At 38.6% G+C, this 23,077-nt stretch overlaps 2 protein-coding genes across 16 annotated transcripts in view; one reads left to right on the forward strand and one right to left on the reverse strand.

Moving 5' to 3' along the window:
• Positions 1-7,607, reverse strand: part of SESN1 (sestrin 1) — a 110,523-nt gene extending 102,916 nt beyond the window's left edge. Inside the window, exon 1 of the mRNA XM_033234800.1 lies at positions 6,558-7,607. Within this exon, the coding sequence (XP_033090691.1) occupies positions 6,558-6,836 (279 nt within the window). The 5' untranslated portion in view covers positions 6,837-7,607. The remainder of the gene's footprint in view (positions 1-6,557) is intronic.
• CEP57L1 (centrosomal protein 57 like 1) overlaps positions 7,384-23,077 on the forward strand; it is a 70,322-nt gene continuing 54,628 nt past the window's right edge. For 7 of the 15 annotated variants that reach the window (XM_033234804.1, XM_033234813.1, XM_033234819.1 and 4 more), the window contains exons 1-3: positions 7,886-8,127; positions 8,242-8,336; positions 8,845-8,982. In XM_033234804.1, the coding sequence (XP_033090695.1) occupies positions 8,941-8,982 (42 nt within the window). In that variant the 5' untranslated portion in view covers positions 7,886-8,127; positions 8,242-8,336; positions 8,845-8,940. Of the gene's footprint in view, positions 8,337-8,844; positions 8,983-23,077 lie in introns of all 15 variants that reach the window. The other 8 variants (XM_033234807.1, XM_033234820.1, XM_033234815.1 and 5 more) reach the window with 6 other exon arrangements.

Genomic DNA, 23,077 nt, shown 5'->3' on the forward strand with positions numbered 1-23,077 from the left:
TATAAAGAAGACACTGAGTATAGATAGTACAGATATGATTCCTACTGTAAGTCAGAAAGTTAAAAAAGATTGGCTCTGTCTTCAAACAATTTAGAAAAAAAAAGTTAAAGATTTGCCTTCAATTTCTTCACATTCTTTATCCAAAGAAGGACAAAAAACCTGAGAATAAAGAATATTCTCTGAGCCTCAAAAGCAAGGAAGGAAAGCAGTCAAAGACAGGAATGAGAGGAGGCACTGAGAAGTAAGCCACAAGGCTTTCTGAGGGAAAGGGACCGAGTTCTCAATGTATCAATAAAATAAGAAAGGCCAGAAAATAGTGGTATGGGAGAGAGAAGCTTAGTGTAAATATTGAAAGAGGACTCTCATATTTGCTGTGATATCTAAGAGTCAGCAGTGAATGTTTGACAAGCACTACCTTACACTTTTGGCTCTCACTAAATGGCAGTTAAAAAAAAAATCAAAACAAAACAATCATTTAAAAAGACCAAATCTGCTTCTAGAATGTCTCCAATCTGTTATGTTATATTTTATAGCCCTACTATAAATGAATTAAGTATGCTTCTAATCTAATCAGATCCAAATTATAAATAGACCAAGTGATATATTATGTAGTTAGATACACATGCAGTTTTAATGGAAGCCTGTAATTAGGCCTGACTGCCTTCTATCCTGCTTCTATTCATCGAGAAATTTTCTGTTCAAGTGATGGGGTGGGGGGTGGGGGTGGTGGTCTCCTGGTCCTTAGGGGCAGAATGCTGATTAGTCCAAACTAAAAATAGAAATGCCCAATTTACTCATCAATGACTGGCTTAAAAAAGGGCATGTGACCCAATCTCAGTCAATAGAAACTGAGAGGAAGTCTGCTAGAGGGTTTCTGGGAAAGCTTTTCTTTCCTGAGAGAGAGACACTGGGAAGAAACTCTTTTCTTAGCTGCAGATAGTCATGTCTGCACATGGTGCTTGGAATAGCATGCTGTAGGAATGGAGACATCACTTGCTATGCTGAGGAAAGGAGAAGAAAAAAAGAAAGCAGACAAGTAATGTAGTTGAGCCAATAAATCAATCAAGCTTGGAACTGCCAACATCCAGACTTATTATGTGAAATAATAAACTTATTGTTAGATCTTCAATCTATTTATTACTCAATTGGATACCAACTAGATACTGCAACTCCAACTGTAGCTCTAACAGCTACAAATGTGCCTCATACCCAACAATGAAAGTTTCATTTCTCCTGGAGGTGAGGGGTGTAATAATCACTTTACTAAATGAAAGCCTCCTCTACCCAACTTACCACAGATAAGTATTTTGTTGCTTATTCTAAATTTTCTATCTTAAGCCAATTTACTTTCAGACGGTATTGATTGCTGGCAAACTTATGAAAATATGATCAAATGACCATTCTTGGAAAAGTACTTGGCTATTCTGGATACGCCTCAAAATCTTTTGATACATATGTGCTCTCACATTTTTCTCCTTAATTACATCTATCATCAAGACTATAGTTCACCAGTAGACTATATTAGTAAAGTGGGCCAGTATTAATACTACCATTCCCTTATTTAGAGAATCCAGAGTATCAAAAGGTGTAATTCTTCTTAAGTTTCTTTAAAAACCTAATATAAATAAAGCCTTGGATGAGAATAGAAAACCTTCTTCAAAAGCAGGAAACAACACACTGATCTTCAAGTCCCAAGAACAGTGCCTGTCTGGCCCAGAATATTTCTCAAAAATGTCAGTATATTTAAACATGTTGATGTGGAATCAATAAATCGAGAACGGGGTATAAACAAAAGATGCTATCTCCCAACGTGTTTTTTTTAAATAGATTTAGCTCCTTGGAATTGAATCCATTCTACCACCTTGTCACCATTTCTCCCCTGCCAACTATAGCCCTCTGAGCTGACCCACAGCAATTCAGGGCCTTGAGGAGCAGCTGCAGAAATTGCATATGCACGGCAGCTTTTGCTGCTCTACTAATGAATAACAGAAAGCATTATGGAGTGCTACATTTGAATTAATATTTGCTTTCTCATGCGAGGCTGAAGCTAAAATGGTAGGCAGTGAAGCTGGAGAGGTAAGTGAAAGCCAGATAATGCTGGGTACTATGTGACATTAAGAAGTTTAAATTCAATTTTATTCTAAAGGGCTTTTGCCAATAAAGTTACATAGATTTTCATTTTAGATAAATGGCTCTACAGCTACGTGGAGGAGAGAGATAAAAGTGGAGGGTGAGTTTAATCTGGAGAAGTGAGAGAGAGCAATGACAGAACTAGAAGAGTGGTATCGGGGGCAGAAATTCATTTAGGAGCTATTTCTACTTAGATGTCTCATAGACAACTTAAACTCAACATGTCTAAAACAGCATTCATTTTTCCCCTAAATTGACCCCCTGCCCCTCTTTTGTCTCAGAAAACAATTGCACAATTCACCAAGTACCTCAAGCCAGAAACTTTAGAGCCATGCTTAATTTTGTTATTTTCCTCATCTTCTAAATCCAACTAAATAGTATATCCTGTGGTTTCTAACTCCTTGATATCTACCAGACCCATTTTAATTTTTTCCACTCTCTCCTGCCCTACCTCATATCCTAGTCCGCTATCACTTTTGTCATAGGCTACTAGGACAACCTCCCAAATGATGTCACACATCCACTTTTGACCATGGAAATCCATTCTCTAGAGTGATCCTTCTGACGCACTATCAATCACTACACTACCTTGCTCAAAATCCCCCAGTGGCTTCCATTATTTCTATGATAAAGTCCACAACCCTTAACATAGCCTACAAGCCCCTCTGGGGTCTGGTTTCTGCCTAGTAATAGCAGGCATACCTAACATTAACTGAGCATTCCTTATATGCTAGGCACTGTGCTATGCTTTGCAAACATCATTTATTTTATTCTCACAGCAACATTGTGAGGCAGGAATCATACGCATCATGCTCATTTTGCAGATGAGGAAACTGAATTAAGGAGAGATTATGTAACTTATGCAAAGTTGTAGAGCTAATAAAGTAGTCCCACACTGCGTAACATTTCAGCTGATGACGGACCCCCCATATACAACAGTGGTCTCATAAGATTACACACTTGACCCTTAAACACCAAGGGGGTTAGGGGGCCAACCCTCCACATAGTTGAAAATCTGTGTATAACTTTTGACTCCCTCCAAACTTAGCCAACAATAGCCTACTGTTGACTGGAAACCTTACTGATAATATAAATAGTCCATTAACACATATTTTGTATGTTATACATATTATATACTGTATTCTTACAATACAATAAGCTAGAGAAAAGAAAATGTTATTAAGAAAATCATAATGAAGAGATCATATATTTACCATTCATTAAGTGGACATAGATAATCATAGAGATCTTCATTCTTATGGTCTTCAGTTTGAGTACACTGATGAGGAGGATCAAGAGGAGGGGTTGGTCATGTTATCTCACGGGTGATAGAGGTGGAATAGGCAGAAGGAGAGGCAGAAAAGGCAGGCACACTCAAGTGTAACTTTTGTTTGTTTATTTGAAACAGGGTTTTGCTCTGTCACCAGAGGGCTGGAGGGCAATGACACAATCATAGCTCACTGCAACCTCGAACTCTTGGGCTCAAGAGGTCCTCCTGCCTCAGCCTTCTGAGTAGCTGGTACTACAGGTGTGCTCCACTGCACCCAGCTAATTTTTTTTTCTTAACTTTTTGTAGAGATGGGTCTTGCTATGTTGTTAAAGCTGGTCTCCAACTCCTAACCTCAGGAGATCTTTCTACCTCAGCCTTCCAAAGTGCTGGGATTACAGGTGTGAGCCACCCCACCCAACTTAGTATAAGTTCTATTGAAAAAACAATCTTCCTATAAGTGGACTCATGCAGTTCAAACCTATGCTGTTCAAGGGTCAATTGTAATGTTATATTATTACTCTACCTTTTCTATGTTTAGATACACAAATACTTACCATTGTATTATAATTGCTAAAGTGTATTCAGTTCAGTGACATGCTGTACAGGTTTGAGCCTAGAAACAACAGGCTATATACCACATAGCCTAGGTATATAGTAGGCTATACCATCTAGGTTTGTGTGATTTCACCCTACGATATTCACACAAACATGATACCACCTAATGATGCATTTCTCAGAGTGTATCAACATCATTAAGTGACACATGACAGTACCAGAGCCAGGTCTGCCAAACTCCAGAGTATGTCCTCTTAAGCTATTCATGCCACCCTCAAACTGTCTGCCCCAGCCATATTGCATTACTTTCAGCTCCTAGAACTCATTTGCTCTCCTTGTCATGAGGCCTTCATACATATTGTTCCCTATGTCTGGAATGTCCCCTCACAAATCTCACCTTTACATGGATAATATTTATTCATTCATATGTCTTTGCTTAAATGTCATTGCCTCAGGAAAGCTTCCCTTACTATCTAAAATTAAATTTTTTATTTGTTTACTTCTTTATGGTCTGTTTACCTTTGGTATAATGTCAAAATTGTTACCACTGGTCCTCAGTTCTCAGAATGACATTCAGCAGGGGTTCAATAAACATTTGTTGTATAACTGCATGCATAAATGAATGATGCTGGGTGGAAACTCCCTAAACTGAAAACTTCATCTATTCAGACTACTGATGAAAAACAGAAAGAAGGAAAGTATAAATTTGTTCATCCACTGGATATTTATTTAGTAGCTTCCAGGTCCCAGCCAATACTCTTAAGAACTCACAGCCTTCCTATGGGAGACAGACACATAAGCATGTGCTTATAACACAATATAAGTAAAGTGCCTGTTATAATTTTACAATAGATGCAGAGATGCAAAAAAAGAGTATGTCTATAGGGAACCTTCCCAGGAAAGGAAATTCTTGAGTCCTTTTGCAGGATGAATGAGTCTTGAAATATATATCGTATAGTCTATGTATTTCACTTATGAAAGGCAGAGGAGCATCTACTATATATACCAGAGCATTTTACATCTCATTTGATTCTCACAAGAGCTCTGTGTTGTTATTCCCATTTTACAGACGTGGAAATTCAAGCTAAGAAATATCAAGGAATTTGCCCAAGGTTACAGGCAAGGACATTAGTAAAGGAGCGGAATTTGAACCCAACTCTGAGTCCAGTATCCATTTATTTATCATTATATTGAAATCCTTTGATACTATACTCCCCAGAGCCTGCTCACTTTTATTTTCAATATAACTCTTAACAAAATCGGTTATCTGGTTTCCTATTCTAATATAAATTAAGCAGCAAAATGAAAGATCAGGAAGAGACCAAAGTCAAGTATCCTGATGGCAAAGGACACAAGAGAAAAACTATAAAAATTACACACAAAAAATATAAAAACTAATGGATCATATAGTCAGTCCTCCACCCTTTGCTGCACAACAATACTTGATATGCTTAATGATGACCCCATTATGGACAAAAATGGTTGTTATAGCCACTACAGTCTAGAAGATAGAGAAATAACTTTTTGTGTTTCAAAGGGTAAACTTCAGTTACCTAGTATATTAATTCCTCTCTGGGAACTCTGAATTGTAACAATTGTTTCCAAAGTGTTAGTGAGAAGGAATATCCCAACTTAAATAGAGTCTTCATTTTGTGGATATTATTTTTCTGTTGCTTTAAACTAAATTCAAGCCAGTATATAAAAACTGTCAATTTTAACTTACATAGTTACCCAAGTACATTTTAAATTTTAAAAACCTCTCATACATGACTGTGGACAGCACACGTGGATTGAGAAATGTAAAGATTGACAAGCATATATAAGGTGTTACTGAATATTCTCAATATCTAAAAACTTTTTTTAAAAAAAGTCTTCTAACACACCTTGTAATAAAACAGGACAAATTATGAACAAAATGGAGGAAAAACTATAATATTTTTAACCTGCTGCACTCATATCTTAAATAGCTACACATGTGAAAAAGAAACAATTCAGGCAAACACAGAGAAAGCTGGTTGAGCAATTTGCCATAAAAGTGTTTCTATCAAATACCCCATCTGGGTCCACCTTTTCAACATGAAGATGTTAGCTTTTTTAAGAGAGCTTTTTATTATTTATATAATTCTCTTCTTGAAAAAAGAGAGGTTGCATTTAGAGAACACATCCTGGTTTGTTTTGTTTTTAAAAATAAGAGAAAATTGTTCCGCCAATTATATTGAACAGGCTGACTAGGAAACATTTAATATCTTTTATCATTTTAGAGGCTTTTAAATGTGAGCCTTTCCACTCAGAACACTGTGACAATGTGAAAAAACACACTGGCTACATTTCCCATGAACATGTAAAAAGAAATATAAGGAAAAACAACTATTTACTTGGAATTAACTGTAGTTTTCATATATTCTTCCAGGAGCAAAGCAGCTTCTGCCTAAAACTCTAGAAAAACGCTACCTGTTTACTTACAGAACACTCTAATTTAAAGATGTAAACTCATAATTAAAGTTTACATAATCACCTAATAGAAACAAACACAACGTGAATAATTGCAAATAAAATGTCACTGTACTAGAGAGACAGTTGTATTTAAAATGCTCTTCCTTACCTGGATGCTCTTCAGAATAAACTCACTTTTCTCTCTTACATCTTTGAAGGGACACCTCTTAGAAAGCATAAGTAGATGAGCAAGTAGCTTATTCAACCCATCCGAAGACTCGGTATTTGAAAGCCCGTCTGATGGACGATGAAGTGTTTCTTTCACCGAACGAAGACACTCGCTTTTCCTCAAAATGGTTTGCCTAATGTTTTCCAGTGCTGTCTCTCTAGTAGTTGAATCTCTACTGCACAGTCCATCCCATCTCACTTCATTCTCTCCTTCAGCCATGACAATAGTTTTTCCTTTGCGGTCTTCAGTTACCTTTCAGCATGCCCCCCAAAATCACTCTGTGTTTTTAAAATGAAAAATGTAAAAATAAAATCAGAGAAATCAAATCGTCATGAAAACACACATATGGGTAACATTTGGAACCACTGGTGTCTTCAGCCGATCTACAAGCTAGATCACCCTCTCACCCTCTCCTTGTACACTAAAGGGCAGTCTTCTTTCTGGAAAACAAAGTTGGAAAGTTGCAACCTTGCAGCGCTGGCTTTGGTGGACTGAGAATTTCGGGGAAGCGTTCTCCTCCGTCTCGCGGGGTCAGCGGATATCCTCACGTTGTGGAGCTGTCAAATCCGTGCTCTGCCCCAAAAGGCTGGTAACAGTTGAACGCCCTCCAGCCATTCGGGGCTTTTTTGTCTGTGCAGCCACCGGGTTCTCTCGAGCTTTCCCACCCCGCCCCTCCTCCGACACCAGTCCCCGCCCTCCGCAGCTCCTCCCAGCGCCTCAGCAGCCGGTCGGGCGCCGGCAGGGAAGGCTCGCCGAACTCTGGCCCACTGGCCGCAGCGGCCGGAGGCTTGGGCGCTGCTGGAGGGCGGCAGTCTCGGGCAGCCACTGTCCCGGCGGGCGGCGGTGAAAAAAAGCGTCCCCAGCCCCGCCAATTCCGGATCCCCGGGAAGACGCTACTTCTCCGATCCCTGCACCCTCGCCCACCACCGCCGAGGCAGAGGGCATAGGGCGGCCCTGGCAATCCTCGAACGCAGGGCTGGGCCGCGGAGCTGGCGGGGCTGCGGGGCCCAAGGCGCAAAGCCCGCCCTTCGCCCAGCCCCATCGGTGGGGATCAGCCCAGAGGGCGGGAGCAGGGAGGGGAGACGGGGTCCTCACCCCCAGCCCCTCCCCTTTCTCCGCCCGGCACAAACCGGGAGCCACCCCGGCCCCAGCGCCGCCTTCCCCGCCCAGGCAGACGCGACCCGCCGAGGCAAAGCCATTGGAAAAAGCCCCGCCCTCTGGCAGGCTACCTCCGGACCCCCAGTGCGCCGCGCGCGGCTGCCAACCGCTGCCGGCTGCTACGCATGCGTGACTTAGAACAGGGCACAAGCGCCTCCGGAGGCTCTAAGCTTGCGCCCTGGGGCGGTTTCTGTTCCCGGATGTTTGGCGTGTGTCCTGGAGAAGGGGAAGGAAAAAGTAAGGCGTAGAAGTACACTGAGACTTCGTCACACACAAAACAAGCACGACAAAGAAAAAGGGCGCTAAGGGACTCCTGGACGAAATTGAGTCTACATTTAAGATCACCGTAAAAGTAGTGACGGCCTCTTTATTACTCCAAACCCCAGATTTAAGTCGGTGGGACGTCTTCGCGTTGACTTGTGGGGAATGTAGTTTTGATGCTGCCGGCGCGTTTTGTTTGCGACAGAAACTACAATCCCCAGAGGCCACCGCGACGTCGCCTGTGGCTGCCCGCGAACCAACGGTTAGCGGTGGCAGGGGCTGACTGAGAGCGTCTGCTTGGTAAGCACTGTAGGCTGGGTTGTCACCTTTCCTTGACAGGGTTTTTTCTTCCTCCATTTCCTCTGGGATTTTGGAGACGAAGCCATCTAGGGTGGCCTCCCTTAGTCCAAGGATTTTTCCAGTGACTTGCGTGGGAAGGACTAGTCCAGCTGCCCAAGCACGGGGTGTGGTGGGTGAGGCGAGGATTTAGGGATCCTGATCCCGAGGGTCGCAGGGAGCGGCCTAAGGCCAAGAAGGAAGGATGCTGTGGAAACGAGCTTCGGGCTGCTGCTTCTGCTTCCACCCTTTTCTGTGGACAGGCGCGGGGTGGATTTGGGATCTCTGCGCTTTTGCACCTTTGTTTGCCTTTGCTTAGGGATGTTCTGGGCTTTATTTGCTTTTAAAAAGTCATTATTTGAGAAAAGTCGAGGTTTGAACGGCCATCAGTGGACTGATAATCGGTGTAGATTTTAATTCTTTACGTTGCAGAATTGCATTACATTAAATTCTAAAAATTTCATCTTGCTAGGCACTGAATATACAACAATGAGAAAGACAAGTCTTATCCAGTTAAGAGGACCCAGTTGTTAGACATACAGTTACAATACTATATGATATCACTGGGATGCCTAGAAGGAGATCACTTAGCCCAGTCTTGGAAAGCCAGGGAAATCTTCATCCCAGGGGAAATGAAGATCAAAAGAACAGCATATGCTAAGGCCCAGAGCGAGAGATAGGGTACTTTCAGGAAACGTCAGTAAGCCAAATCATACATACTTGGCGGTGTGGGGTGGGAAGGGAAGGGTGCTTTTTGTGTATTGATGTACTTTGAAGCTACAAAGAGACAGATACTGTGAATTCTTTACATTGTTTCTGTAAGTGAACTATTTTTGAATAGATGCATAGTTCTGATGAATTGGTCGAATTTCAAAAGCCTGTTACATTCTAACACTTCTAGTTTGAATCCGAATTTTAAAAAGGGAATAACTTATGAGTGTGATTGAGAAAACAAAACAAAACCATTCCGTTTTTATCTCCTTTTTGGGATGATCATCCTTTATCCAGCCCAGAAAGGGTAGGGTAGTTTCTTAAGGCTGGGTGCCTTTTTATCCCGTAGTTAAATATGATCTCATGTGTATCCATGGCTTCACCAACACTTATGACTCTCAAATGAATAGCTCCATTCAGCTTCACCTCTCAGCTTTCACATATCTATCTCTTGGATATTTCTTCTTGGATATCTCAAAAGCATCTCAAACTCAACATTCCTAAAATCAAATGTATAGTTATCTCTTACGAATCTGATTCTTTTTCAGTGTTCCTTATTTCAGCAAAGGACACTACCATCCATCTACTTGTGAAAATTTGAAAGCTAAACATTATTCTTTATTTCTTCTTGCCCTTCATACTTCTATGGCTAAATTATTACCAAGTTCTGCCAATCTTATCTCCCAAAATATCCTTCAAATATATTTTTCTCTCCACCTGTCTTCAAACTGCTGTAATCTCTCAAGACCACTGCAGTAGCAGTTATTCACAATGACCCTCCTCCATTAGTTCTCCATTATAGCTACCAGAATGATTTTTTTGAAACTGCAGATCTGATCAGATTTTCTCTTGGTGAAAACTATTCAGTGGTGTCCTGCTACTGTTAAAATAAAGGCAAAACTCCTTTATAAAGCCTGACATCATCTGGTACTCTTTCAGACTCACTTCATATACTGCTCTCCAGATCAACCATACAGACCATTTTTCAGTCATTGGTTCTCATGTTCCATTTCACCCACGCATTTACTCAACAAATCTCTGTTGAGTCCCTTTTATATAACAGGACATTGAGGATACAGCACTGACCACAATATATAAAAATTCCTACTGTCATAGAGCTTGCATTCTACTGAGAAGAGATAGTAAATAAATATGTAAAACATTTAGTAAATGAAATGAAGACAAATGCAGTGGAGAATAAAACAACTGGGAAGGGGAATGGGGAGTGTCAGGATGTGAGGGGCTAGGTTTGCTTTTAGATAAGGTGGTTAGAAAAGACCTAATCCAGAAGGGGACAATTGAGGAGATATGAAGTAGGGGAGGGAATAAACCATATAGATGCCTGGGCAAATAGCATTCTAATGAAGAGAGTTAGTGCAAAGGCCTTGGGCAGGAGCCTGAGTGCACATTTGAGAAATAGCAAGAAGGCTAGTGTGGCTGGAGCACAATGAGTACAAAGAGAATAACATGAGGTCACAGAGAAAGGAAGTAATGGTGGGAGAACATATACGTGACTGAAAGGACTAACATTTTTAATTGAGTTGGGAAAGCATTGGAGAGTTTTGTGCAGATGAGGGCATGATCTGACTTTTTAAAAATGACTACTTTTCTTTCACTCTCTCTCTTTCTTTCTCTCTCTCTCTTCGATGGAGTTTTGCTCTTGTTGCCCAGGCTGGAGTGCAATGGCACAATCTTGGCTCACTGCAACCTCCACCTCCCAAGTTTAAGCAATTCTTCATCCTCGGCCTCCCAAGTAGCTGGGATTACAGGCATGCACCACCATACCTGGCTAATTCTGTATTTTTAGTAGAGACAGAGTTTCACCATGTTGGTCAGGCTGGTCTCGAATTCCTGACCTCAAGTGATCCACCCACCTCAGCCTTGCAAAGTGCTGGATTACAGACATGAGCCACCGTGCCTGGCCTCTTTTTTTTTTTTGCCTGAGGCAGAGTCTCACTGTGTCACCCAGGCTGGAGTGAAGTCATAGCTCATTGCATCCTTGAACTCCTGGGCTCAAGTAATCCTGCCAACTCAGTCGCCCAGGTTGTTGGGACTATAGGCATGTACCAACATGCCCAGCTAATTTTGTATTTTTTCCTTTTTTTTTGTTTTTAACTGAAATTACATAAAAGTGGAGATATTTTTTGTCTTTTTATAGAGACGGGGTCTCACTGTGTTGCCCAGGCTGGTCTTGAACTCCTCAAGTGATTGCCTCAAGCGATCCTCCTGCCTCTGCCTTCCAAAGTGCTGGGATTAGAGGCAGACGCCACTGCAACTGGCCTGAAATGAATATTTCTTTTAAATTGTATTGAGCATTAGACCATGGGGAAGCAAGAGTAGAAACAGAGAGACTGGTTGGAAACTAAAGTAATAATCCAGGTGAGAGAATCTGGATACGTTTTGATAGTATAACCAACAGATTTTGCTGACAGATTGTGTGACAGTAAGAGTCAAAAATGACTTCAAAGTTTCTAACCTGAGCAACTACAATGGAGGAAGTGCCATTTACTGTTACGGGAAAGTCTGCAGATTTATGAATGGGAGAGAGAGGAAAGGTTGGTATTTTAGCTTGGCCATGTTAAGTTTGAGATGCCTCTAAGAAATTCACATTGAGATGTGGAGGTGGAGGAGGCAGTTGAATAAATGAGTCCAGAAGTGAGGAGAAAGAGCTGGCAATAGATATAATTTTGGGTTTTATAGTAGTGTTTTGATAGCAGTTGTTGATATCACCAAAAGAGATATTCCATGGAGTTTGGGTGGATTTGGAGTTCTATGCAAAGGTGACTGTGAAGGAGCAGCCAGTGAACAGAGGAAAACCCACTGTTCAGTAGGTGTCCTAGAAGCGAAATGAAGAAAGTGATTAAGGAGGAAGGAAAAATAAGTTATGTTAAATGTTGCTGTAGGTCTAATGAGATGAGGATTCATAATTGACCACTACATTTAGCAACATGGAGGTCATTGGGATCTTGATAAGAAACTTTTGGTGGAGTAAAGGTGAAACTCCGTCTCTACTAAAAGTACAAAAATTAGCCGGGCATGATGGCGCATGCCTGTAATCCCAACTACTTAGGATGCTGAGGCAGGAGAATCACCTGAGCCCGGGAGGCGGAGGAGCTGGGGTTGCAGTGAGCCAAGATCGCACCACTGCACTGCAGACTGGGCGACAGAGTATGACTCTGTCTCAGGAAAAAAAAAAAAAAAAAGAAAGTCTGCCTTTTTTGGCTGCAATGTATAAATAGATGTTATGGAATTTAGAAGAACTTCTTTAGATCGGTAAACATTCAAGTTACATTTTAGAAGAGTAATTAATTAGGAAACAGATATTGAGAGGTTTTGCTAACTTTGGCCATGGACCATGGAATCATGCATTAATGTTGCCTTTTAGACTGGTGCCTTTACTTAGCAATGTGCATTTATAGTTATTTTATGTCTTTATATGTATGGCTTGAGAGCTCATTTGTTTTTATCACTGAAAAATAATCCATTGTATGGATATATTACAGTTTGCTTATTCACCTTTTGAAGGACATCTTAGTTGCTTCCAGTTTTCATCAATTATGAATAAAGTGTCCTAAAAATTTATGTGCAGGCTTTTTCTGGGCATAAGTTTTTAACTCATCTAGGAATATGATTGCTGGTAACCCTATGTTTAGCTTTGTAAGAAACTCACAGCTGTTTTTCAAAGCGGCAGTACCATTTTCTATTTCCCACCAATGAATGAGAGTTCCTGTTGTGCCGCATCTTTGCCAGGATTTGGTGGTGTTAGTGTTTTGGATTTTAGCTGCTCTGATAGGTATGTAATGGTATCTCATTATTGTTTTAATTGGTGATTCCCCAATGACATATGTTGAGCATCTTTTCATGTGCCTATTTGCTGCCTGTATATCATGTTTGGTGAGGTGTCTGTTCAGATTTTTTGTCCATTTAAAAATTATTATTACTGTTGAGTGTTTTTGTTTTATAGAGGCAGGGTCTCGCTGTGTCACCCAGGTTGGAGAGCAGTGGTGATATCATAGCTCACTGTAACCTCAAACCCCTTGGCTCAAGCAGTCCTGCCTCAGCCTCCAAAGTAGCTGGAACTACAGGCATGCACCTCCATGCCCAGTTTACTGTTGAGTTTTAAGAGCGCTTTGTATATTTTGGACACACAAGTCCTATATCAGATCTGCATTTTGCAAATATTTTCTGCAAGTCTGTGGCTTGTCTTTTCATTCTCTTAATAGTGTCTTTTGCAAAGCAGAAAATTTTAATTTTAGTGAAGTCCAGCTTTCATGTATCATGCTTTTGGTGTTGCAGCTAAAAAGTCATTGCCATACCCAAGGTCATTTAGATTTTCTCTTGTCTTCCAGAGCTTTTATAGCTTTGTGTTTTGTGTATAGGTTTATGATCCATTTTTTAGTCATTTTTTTTGTAAAAGGTATAAGGTCTGTGCTGACATTTATATTTTTATTAATAAAGTTTCTGCTGGATCTGAAATTATTTTGATCAGTAATATTAAAAGGTAAAAAACTTTTTTTTAAAGACCATTGTACTGAATCCGTACAACTATATTGGTACCATTCTTCAAAACTGTTCCTTGAGAGAGCGACCTGAAGTCAGCCTAAAGATGAGGCCAGGGAGAACTTTATCTGGAATGTATCAGAAAACCGGACTAACAGTTCCATTTTAGTTATCTGTTGTCAGCATGTGCAATTGGCTGAGTGCTGTAAGTGCAAATTGTTAGGAAGACTTTCTACAATTAAGAATATTATTCTCCAATTGAATTACCTTGTTATTTGTCTACATTGCTGTTTTTCTGTTTTTTTGTTTGTTTTTGTTTTTGTTTTTTGCTACTTTTTTGCCTAGTCTTACAAGGTTGCAAAAATCTACCTGTGATTTTTCCACAATAGTTTGACCCTTCTCTACAATGAAACACTGAAGCCATGGAAACTTAAAATATCTCTTTCTGTGATAACTGACTTCAACTTAAGTTTTTAAAGGAAATTATACTAATTATTTACTACATAGTAACATAAGCAGTTTTACCTCTAAATGCTTCCTTAGTTTTTCTTTTGGCTTGTTGAAAAATGTCTTGTCAACCAAGTACTATATGTGTGTACTTTTATGTGTGTGGTGTATGTGTATTGCCCAAATGAATCATGAAAGCTCTTAAATTTGAATCTGTATATTTTATTTTTAAGCTTTCCTTAACAAGGTCATTTGAATTCCTTAACAAGATTGATTTGAATGATACTCTTTTCAACCTTTCAAAAACGTATTTTCTGAAACACTGTCATACATACTATTCTCAAAATACCATCACCCTTTTTTCTATGTTATTGCTTCCATCTTTCAGGAATAAATGAGTAAACCACTTAAATCAAGTTTACTCTTCAGTATTTTCTCCAGTTTTTCTGTTTTTGGTGTCTCCAAATTTACTGTAGTATGCTTTGAATGACTAAATCTCTAGTATTTCTGACATATATTAATGGATAGATTTTTAAAAACCAATAATTGCTGAATCTATATTCATTTTGCTCTTCTTGAAAGATTTATGAGCCAACTCTAGCAATATATGCAATATACAATATGAATTTTATAAACCGGTCTCACTACTGACTTTATTCTTATTTTTCTACTTATTTTCCTTATCCATATTTTACATGAATATATACATATATGGGGTAAGATATTAAAATTACGTGTCATTTTAAAAAACATTACAAATTTCAGCCGGGCGCGGTGGCTCAAGCCTGTAATCCCAGCACTTTGGGAGGCCGAGACGGGCGGATCACGAGGTCAGAAGATCGAGGCCATCCTGGCTAACATGGTGAAACCCCGTCTCTACTAAAAAATACAAAAAAACTAGCCGGGCGAGGTGGCGGGCGCCTGTAGTCCCAGCTACTCGGGAGACTGAAGCAGGAGAATGGCGTGAACCCGGCAGGCGGAGCTTGCAGTGAGCCGAGATCTGGCCACTGCACTCCAGCCTGGGCTACAGCGCAAGACTCTGTCTCAAAAAAAAAAAAAAAAAATTACAAATTTCAAACAAAAAATAAGTAACAAAATAAATACGCTTTTTAACTACCCCTTGGAACGAACAAATGTTAACATTTTACCTAATTTGCTTTAGTTTTTTTCTTTTTCAATGAAATAAAATATCACATAGGTTGTGAAAATGCTCTTGGCACAGTCATATATTGTCTTTGCCTTTTAAAAAAATGTTACATAGAAGATATCTTACTATCTGTAACTTGCTTTCTATTTTACTCAATATATTTTCAGAGCTTATCTATGTTGCTAAATGTAGATCTTGTTTTTAAATTTTAGCTGGTGTATAGTGTTTCATTGTATGAATATGATACAACTTATTTATCCAGTCCCTGTTAATGTATATTTATGTCTTTTTTAAATTTTTTTTTTTGTTGCAAGCAGTGCAGCAGTGAGCATCATTATACGTATCTCCAGATATGTGCCATTTTCTTTAGGGTTCACTCATAAATTCAGAGAAGTGGAATTGCTGAGTTATAGGATATACACAGGATCACATTTTTCAAGTTGTTCTCTAAAATGTTATATTTTACCAGTTTACACTCCCACTGGCAGTTCATGGGAATTTTCATTTCCCCACATCCTTGACAAAACTTAATATTGATAGGCGTGGTTTTTTGTTTTGTTTTTTGTTTGTTTGTTTGTTTGTTTTGTTTTGTGAGACAGAATCCCACTCTGTTGCCCAGACCAGAGTGCAGTGGCACGATCACAGCCCACCGCAAGCCTCAACCTCCCAGGGTCAAGCGATCTTCCCACCTCTGCCCTTCAAGTAGCTGGGAACACATGTGTGTGCCACCACACCCAGCTAATTAAAAAATTTTTCTTTGTAGAAATGGGGTCTCACAGTATTGCCCAGGCTGATCTTGAACACCTGGGCTCAAGCAGTCCCCCAACCTCAGCCTCACTAAGTGCTAAGATTACAGACATGAGCCACTGCATTGGGTCCTGATAGGCTTCTTTTAAAATTTTTGTCAAGCTAATGGGTGTAAAATAATTTCTGTATTGTTTGATTTTGCATTTCCTGATCAATGAAGTAGAATGTTTTTGTCCTTTTGGCTATCCATGTTTTCTTGTCTTTTAAATTCCACTGTACCTTTTTTTCCTTTGTTAATTGAGCTTTGTGTTTTTCAAAATGATTTATAGAACTTTTTTCTGTATTTCAGATACTAATCTTTTATGTTATATATGTTGCTTTTTTAAAGATATCATCAATGATGTTTTTTGTTGTACAGAAATCTTAATTTTAATATAGTTTTATCATTTTTTCTTTTTTTATTTATAAATTATCTTGTTTTAAGAAATCTCTTCTTACCCAAAGTCTGAAACATACTCTGTATTTTCTTCTAAAACAAAGGTTTGTTGTTCACATATAGATATTCAGTCTAGCTGGAATTTATTTTTGTGTTTGGCATGGAGTAGAGATATATGTTTATATTTTACAGTGTGGCTAGCACTGTACAGTGAATATTGGCATAGTAAATATTGAATAGCCAATCCTTTCTCCATGGAAATGCCCTCTTTTTCATATACCAAATCCCCACATATGTAAAAGTTTATTTACTCTCTTTTCTTTTGTATCCGTTTTGTCTCACCTCAGTCCTATACTATTTTAATGACTAAAGTGCCGTAATCAATCTTAATAACTAGAAAAACAGTCCTACCTTTTTTTCTTTTTCACAACGCCATTACAAAATTTTATTTGCCATTATCCCTATGATTCATATATAGTTTCTGATGCTATTGTGCAAATGTATGTTTTGAAATTACATTTTCTAGATAGGTTATCTAGATCGGGGATCCCCAAACCTCGGGCCATGGACTGGTACCAGTTCGTGGCCTGTTACAAACCAGACCACTCAACAGGGAGTGAGCAACAGGTGAACAAACGAAGCTTCATCTGTATCTACAGCTGCTCCCCATTGCTTGCATTACCCCAGATCTCCGCCTCCTGTCAGATCAGCAGTAGCATTCTTACAGGAGCACAAATGCTCTCCGAACTGCGGATGTGAGAGATCTAGGTTGCACGCTCCTTATGAGACTCTAAAGCCTAATGATTTGTCACTGTCTCTCATCACCCCCAGATGGGACTGTCTGGTTGCAAAAACAAGCTCAGGGCTCCTACTGATTCTACTTTATGGTGAGTTGTATAATTATTTTGTTATGTGTTACAATGTAATAATAATAGAAATAAAGTTCACAATAAATGCAATGCGCTTGAATCATCCTGAAACCATCCCGTCCCCACACCTAACCCAGGTCCATGGAAAAAGCGTCTTCCATAAAACCGGTCCCTGGTACCAAAAAGATTGGGGACCACTGATCTAGATTATTGTGGGTTGTTCTATATAGAAAATCATATTTCCTGCAGATAACAATTTTTATACTCTTATACATCTTATTTTCTTTTTCTGTTTTGTCCCTTTGTCACGATCTCCAATTTATTATTAAACAATACTACTGATAGTGGGTATCCTTGTTGTCAGTGTTTTTAGTGTCAGAGGTGGACTTTTTTTCTTGAAACTCAATACATTTCATTTATTTTAATTAGTATTCAATTTATTAAAGTTGTCATTTTTTATATGTAGTTTTCACTAAGACTTTGAATTTAACTTGTAAGTTGTACTACATCTATTTTTAAGTATAGTAGTTTTTGCAAGGAAATAAGGATTTTGGCTTTTTTAAAATTAATGTTCAAGACCAGGCATGATAGCTCATGTCTGTAATCCCAGCACTTTGGGAAGCTGAGGCTGGCGGATCACTTGAGGTCAGGAGTTCAAGACCAGCCTGGCCAACATGGTGAAACAACACCCCCCCCCCCACCACCGTCTCTACTAAAAATACAAAAAAAGAAAATTAGCGTGGCATGGTGGCTCACACCTGTAATCTCAGCTCCTTTGAGGCAGGAAAATTGCTTGAACTCAGGAGATAAAGGTTGCAGTGAGCTGAAATTGCACCACTTCACTCCAGCTTAGGTGACAGAGTGAGACTCTATCTCAAAAAACTAACAAAATAAAATTAATGTTTGGTTAACCTATAAGTATAAAAGATAAAATTTTCTTTAAATATGTAATAGTATTTACAAACAAATTTCTTATGTTTCAAACTACAATTTTCAATTTAGCCTATCATTTTATCAAATACTGAAGCTATTATCAAAACAGACCTTCAATTCTAATAAGCAGTATCTTCCTAAGTAAGCAACTTTTGTGAACCTAATAAATTAGAATGATATTTTTTAATAAATCTGATTTTCATAATCATTTTAAACATTTTAAAAAATCCAACCATGATTCACCAGTTCTGGCTTGAATTTTCTCTTTGTTTTTAGCATCTGGGCATTTCCCCTTTTTCTTTTGAGCTTGGCTATATATAATTTTAAAGTTATATATCATCTAATATTTTTATGTATAGGTTAGAGGAGAGTTTTTTCTTTCATATTAATCAGAACTTTTTATATTTTCCTTCTTTATATAATTTTATAAGTTGCTTAAAAGTCATTCTAAAGCCTTAAAAACACGTGTTTCAAATGCCTGTTAATGCAAATTATGGATTCTTTTTATTTTTAAAAATCTAGACTTAATGGTTGTCTAGATAAGAGCATTAAGGTATTCATAAGGGAATTCACAATGAAGACAAAACTTAATTGTTACCCCAGGTTTAGAACTCAGTAATTTGGCAAAAGCTTCAGTAAAAGTTCATATCTGTGGCTGGACACAGTAACTTACACCTGTAATCCCAGCACTTTGGGAGGTCAAGGCGGGTGGATCACCTGAGGTCAGGAGTTCGAGACCAGCTTGGCCAACATGGTGAAACCCCGTCTCTAATAAAAATCCAAAAATTAGCTTGGCATGGTGGCACATGCCTGTAATCCCAGCTACCTGGGAGGCTGGGGCAGGAGAATCACTTGAACCTGGGAGACGGAGGTTGCAGTGAGACGAGATCACGCCACTGCACTCTAGCTTGGGCTACACAGAGAGACTCTGTATCAAAAAAAAAAAAAAAAAAGATAAAATAAGTTCATATTTGTAAGTACAACTCTCTTTTAATAGAATTTTAGAAATGGATGAAAACTTCAAGATTAAGTTATTCATTTTATTTAATTCATAAATATATAAAGTTATGGAGAAGTTAAGCTACTAATTAGGACAAGATCCCAAAACTAGTTAGAAACTAGTGTTGTCCACACCAGTAAATCTAAATGTAATGCCCCACCAGTAAGCAGTAGTGCTTTGGAGGAGTCTCTGACACCAAAACTTATAAAGACTACAATATTTATGTTCTACATTTCTCTCTCTTTTTTTTTTTTTTTTTTTTGAGGCAGAGTTTCACTCTCATCACCCAGGCTAGAGTACAGTGGCGTGATCTCAGCTCACTGCAACCTCTGCCTCCAGAGTTCAAGTGATTCTCCTGCCTCACCTGCCACCATGCCCTGCTAATTTTGTATCTTTAGTAGAGACAGGATTTCACTATTTTGGCCAGGCTGGTCTCAAACTCCTGAACTCCAGTGATCCACCTACCTCAGCCTCCCAAAGTGCTGGGATTACAGGCATGAGACACCACAGCCAGCCCCATTTTTCTTATTTTATTTGACTTAATTGCATTTTCCTACATTCCTTTGTTCAAAAAGGGGTAGATGATACCTGTGAGACCTTGTGCTGTGATTTTTTTGTCCTTTATTAATTTAGAAAATACGAGAGACAAATTCTATTTCTTATTCCAAAATAAATTCATGCAAATTGTTTGAATTCTGTTACTCAATTTTCCCATCTCATTTATGAGCCCTCCTTATTTCTTGAATTTAAAAAGGTGAAAGATTTATATGCTCTGAAGAGAAACCAGAGCATTGTTTCATGGATTATATTAACAAGAAGATGTTATAGCATCTACTGAATGATTTGGCTATATAATGATTCTGTTAAGTACTTTTGAAGGTACATTAACTTAGCAATTTTTATGTGCCATTCCATCAGATATACCAGACTGATTATTTACTAAATCAAGTGAGCTTAAATACACAAATGCTAGAATTTGTAACTCGTTTTTAATAGGAGAATCTCTTTCTCTTCCTTTACTCTCCTACAGTAGAAATACAAATTTCTAACAAGGATGTTGTAGACAATTTGCTCTTTGTTATTTCTATTATCAGTTGTTATTTCTTGTTGTCAATTACATATCTCATAATATCTCGATAGTAGTCTTCTGTGTAGAGCTCCTTTGATGATTCTGTATATAAACATTATAGAACTTACCTGAAGTTCTGTTCTGTGGAACGCTAATCTCTTAAAGAGTATTCACCAAAAAGGTTTCTGTTGTACATAAATTTGGGAAATGCATGCTTCATCTTTGTTTAATATGATAGTAGCATATTAAAGACACTGATAAGTCTTGCAGGTAAAGAAGGTTAATTTTGTTTTACCAATTTCCTGAAAGTTATTTGCCAGGAAATACATTTAATTTAGGGAGTAACTTCAGTTAACATCCTGTGAAATCAGTGTTGCCTAGAGCAAGTCTTGGTGAAAAGTATGAACCTTTAGTGATCTATAACATTTAAATATTAGGATGAAAAGTATATATATCTTTATTTTATTATACTTTAAGTTCTGGGATACATGTGCAGAACGTGCAGGTTTGTTACATAGGTATACATGTGCCATGGTGGTTTGCTGCACCCATCAACTCATCATCTATGTTAGGTATTTCTCCTAATGCTATCCCTCCCCTAGCACCCCAGCCCCTGAGTGATATTCCCCTGCCTGTGGCCATGCATTCTAATTGTTCAGCTCCCACTTATGAGTGAGAACATACAGTGTTTGATTTTCTGTTCTTGAGATAGTTTGCTGAGAATGATGGTTTCCAGCATCATCCATGTCCCTGTAAAGGACATGAACTCATTCTTTTTTTATGGCTGCATAGCGTTCCATGGTGTGTATGTGCTACATTTTCTTAATCCAGTCTGTCATTGATGGACATTTGTGTTAGTTCCAAGTCTTTGCTATTGTGAAGAGTGCCACAATAAACATACATGTGCATGTGTCTTTATAGTAGAATGATTTATAATCCTTTGGGTATCACCCAGTAATGGGATTGCCAGGTCAAATGGTATTTCTAGTTCTAGATCCTTGAGGAATCGCCACACTGTCTTCTACAATGGTTGAACTAATTTACACTCCCACCAACAGAGTAAAAACATTTCTATTTCTCCACATCCTCTCCAGCATCTGTTGTTTCCTGACTTTTTAATGATCGCCATTCTAACTGGCATGAGATGGTATCTCATTGTGGTTTTGATTTGCATTTCTCTAATGACCGGTGATGATGAGCTGTTTTTCATATGTTTGTTGGCTGCATAAATGTCTTCTTTTGAGAAGTGTCCATATCCTTCGCCCACTTTTTAATGGGGTTGTTTGATTTTTTTCTTGTAAATCTGTTTAAGCTCTTTGTAGATTCTGGATATTAGCCCTTTGTCAGATGGATAGACTGCAAAAATTTACTCCCATTTTGTAGGTTGCCTGTTCACTCGGATGATAGTTTCTTTTGCTGTGCGGAAGCCCTTTAGTTTAATCAGATCCAATTCGTCAATTTTGGCTTACGTTGCCATTGCTTTTGGTGTTTTAGTCATGAAGTCTTTGCCCATGCCAATGTCCTGAGTGGTATCACCTAGGTTTTCTGATAAGGTTTTTATGATTTTAGGTCTTATGTTTAAGTCTTTAATCCATCTTGAGTTAATTTTTATATAAGGCATAAGGGAAGAATCCAGTTTCAGCTTTCTGCATATGGCTAGCCAGTTTTCCCAACACCATTTATTAAATAGGGAATCCTTTCCCTATTGCTTGTTTTTGTCAGCTTTGTCAAAGATCAGACAGTTGTAGGTGTGTGGCGTTATTTCTGAGGCCTCTGTTCTGTTCCATTGGTCTATATATCTGTTTTGGTACCAGTACCATGCTGTTTTTGTTTCTGTAGCCTTGTAGTATAGTTTGAAGTCAGGTAGCATGATACCGCCAGCTTTGTTCTTTTTGCTTAGGATTGTCTTGGCTATGCAGGCTCTTTTTTGGTTCCATATGAAATTTAAAGTAGTTTTTTCCAATTCCATGAAGAAAGTCAATGGTAGCTTGATCAGGATAGCATTAAATCTATAAATTACTTTGGGCAGTATGGCCATTTTGACGATACTGATTCTTCCTATCCATGAGCATGAAATGTTTTTCCATTTGTTTGTGTCCTCTCTTATTTCCTTGAGCAGTGGTTTGTAGTTCTTCTTGAAGAAGTCCTTTGCATCCCTTATAAGTTGGATTCCTAGGTATTTTTTTTCACTTTGTAGCAATTGTAAATGGGAGTTCACTCACAATTTGACTGTCTGTTACTGGTTTGTAAGAATACTTGTGATTTTTGCACATAGATTTTGTATCCTGAGACTTTGCTGAAGTTGCTTATCAGCTTAAGGAGATTCTGTGCTGAGATGATGGGGTTTTCTCAATATACAATCATGTCATCTGCAAACAGAGACAATTTAACTTCCTCTTTTCCTATTTGAATACCCTTTATTTCTTTCTTTTGCCTGACTGCCCTGGCCAGAACTTCCAATACTATGTTGAATAGGAGTGGTGAGAGAGGGCATCCTTGTCTTGTGCTGGTTTTCAAAGGGAATGCTTCCAGTTTTTGCCCATTCAGTATGATATTGGCTGTGGGTTTGTCATAAATAGCTCTTATTATTTTGAGATGCATTCCATCAATACCTACTTTATAGAGATTTTTTATCATGAAGGGCTGTTGAATTTTGTCAAAGGCCTTTTCCACATCTATTGAGATAATCAAGTGGTTTTTTTTGTCATTGGTTCTGTTTATGTGATGGATTACATTTATTGATTTATATAGGTTGAACCAGCCTTACATCCCAGGGATGAAGCCAACTTGATCATGGTGGATAAGCTTTTTGATGTGCTGCTGGATTCGGCTTGCCAGTATTTTAT

Source organism: Trachypithecus francoisi, unplaced genomic scaffold, assembly GCF_009764315.1.
Source record: "Trachypithecus francoisi isolate TF-2019V2 unplaced genomic scaffold, Tfra_2.0 Lachesis_group15, whole genome shotgun sequence".
NCBI classification, from domain to species: domain Eukaryota; kingdom Metazoa; phylum Chordata; class Mammalia; order Primates; family Cercopithecidae; genus Trachypithecus; species Trachypithecus francoisi.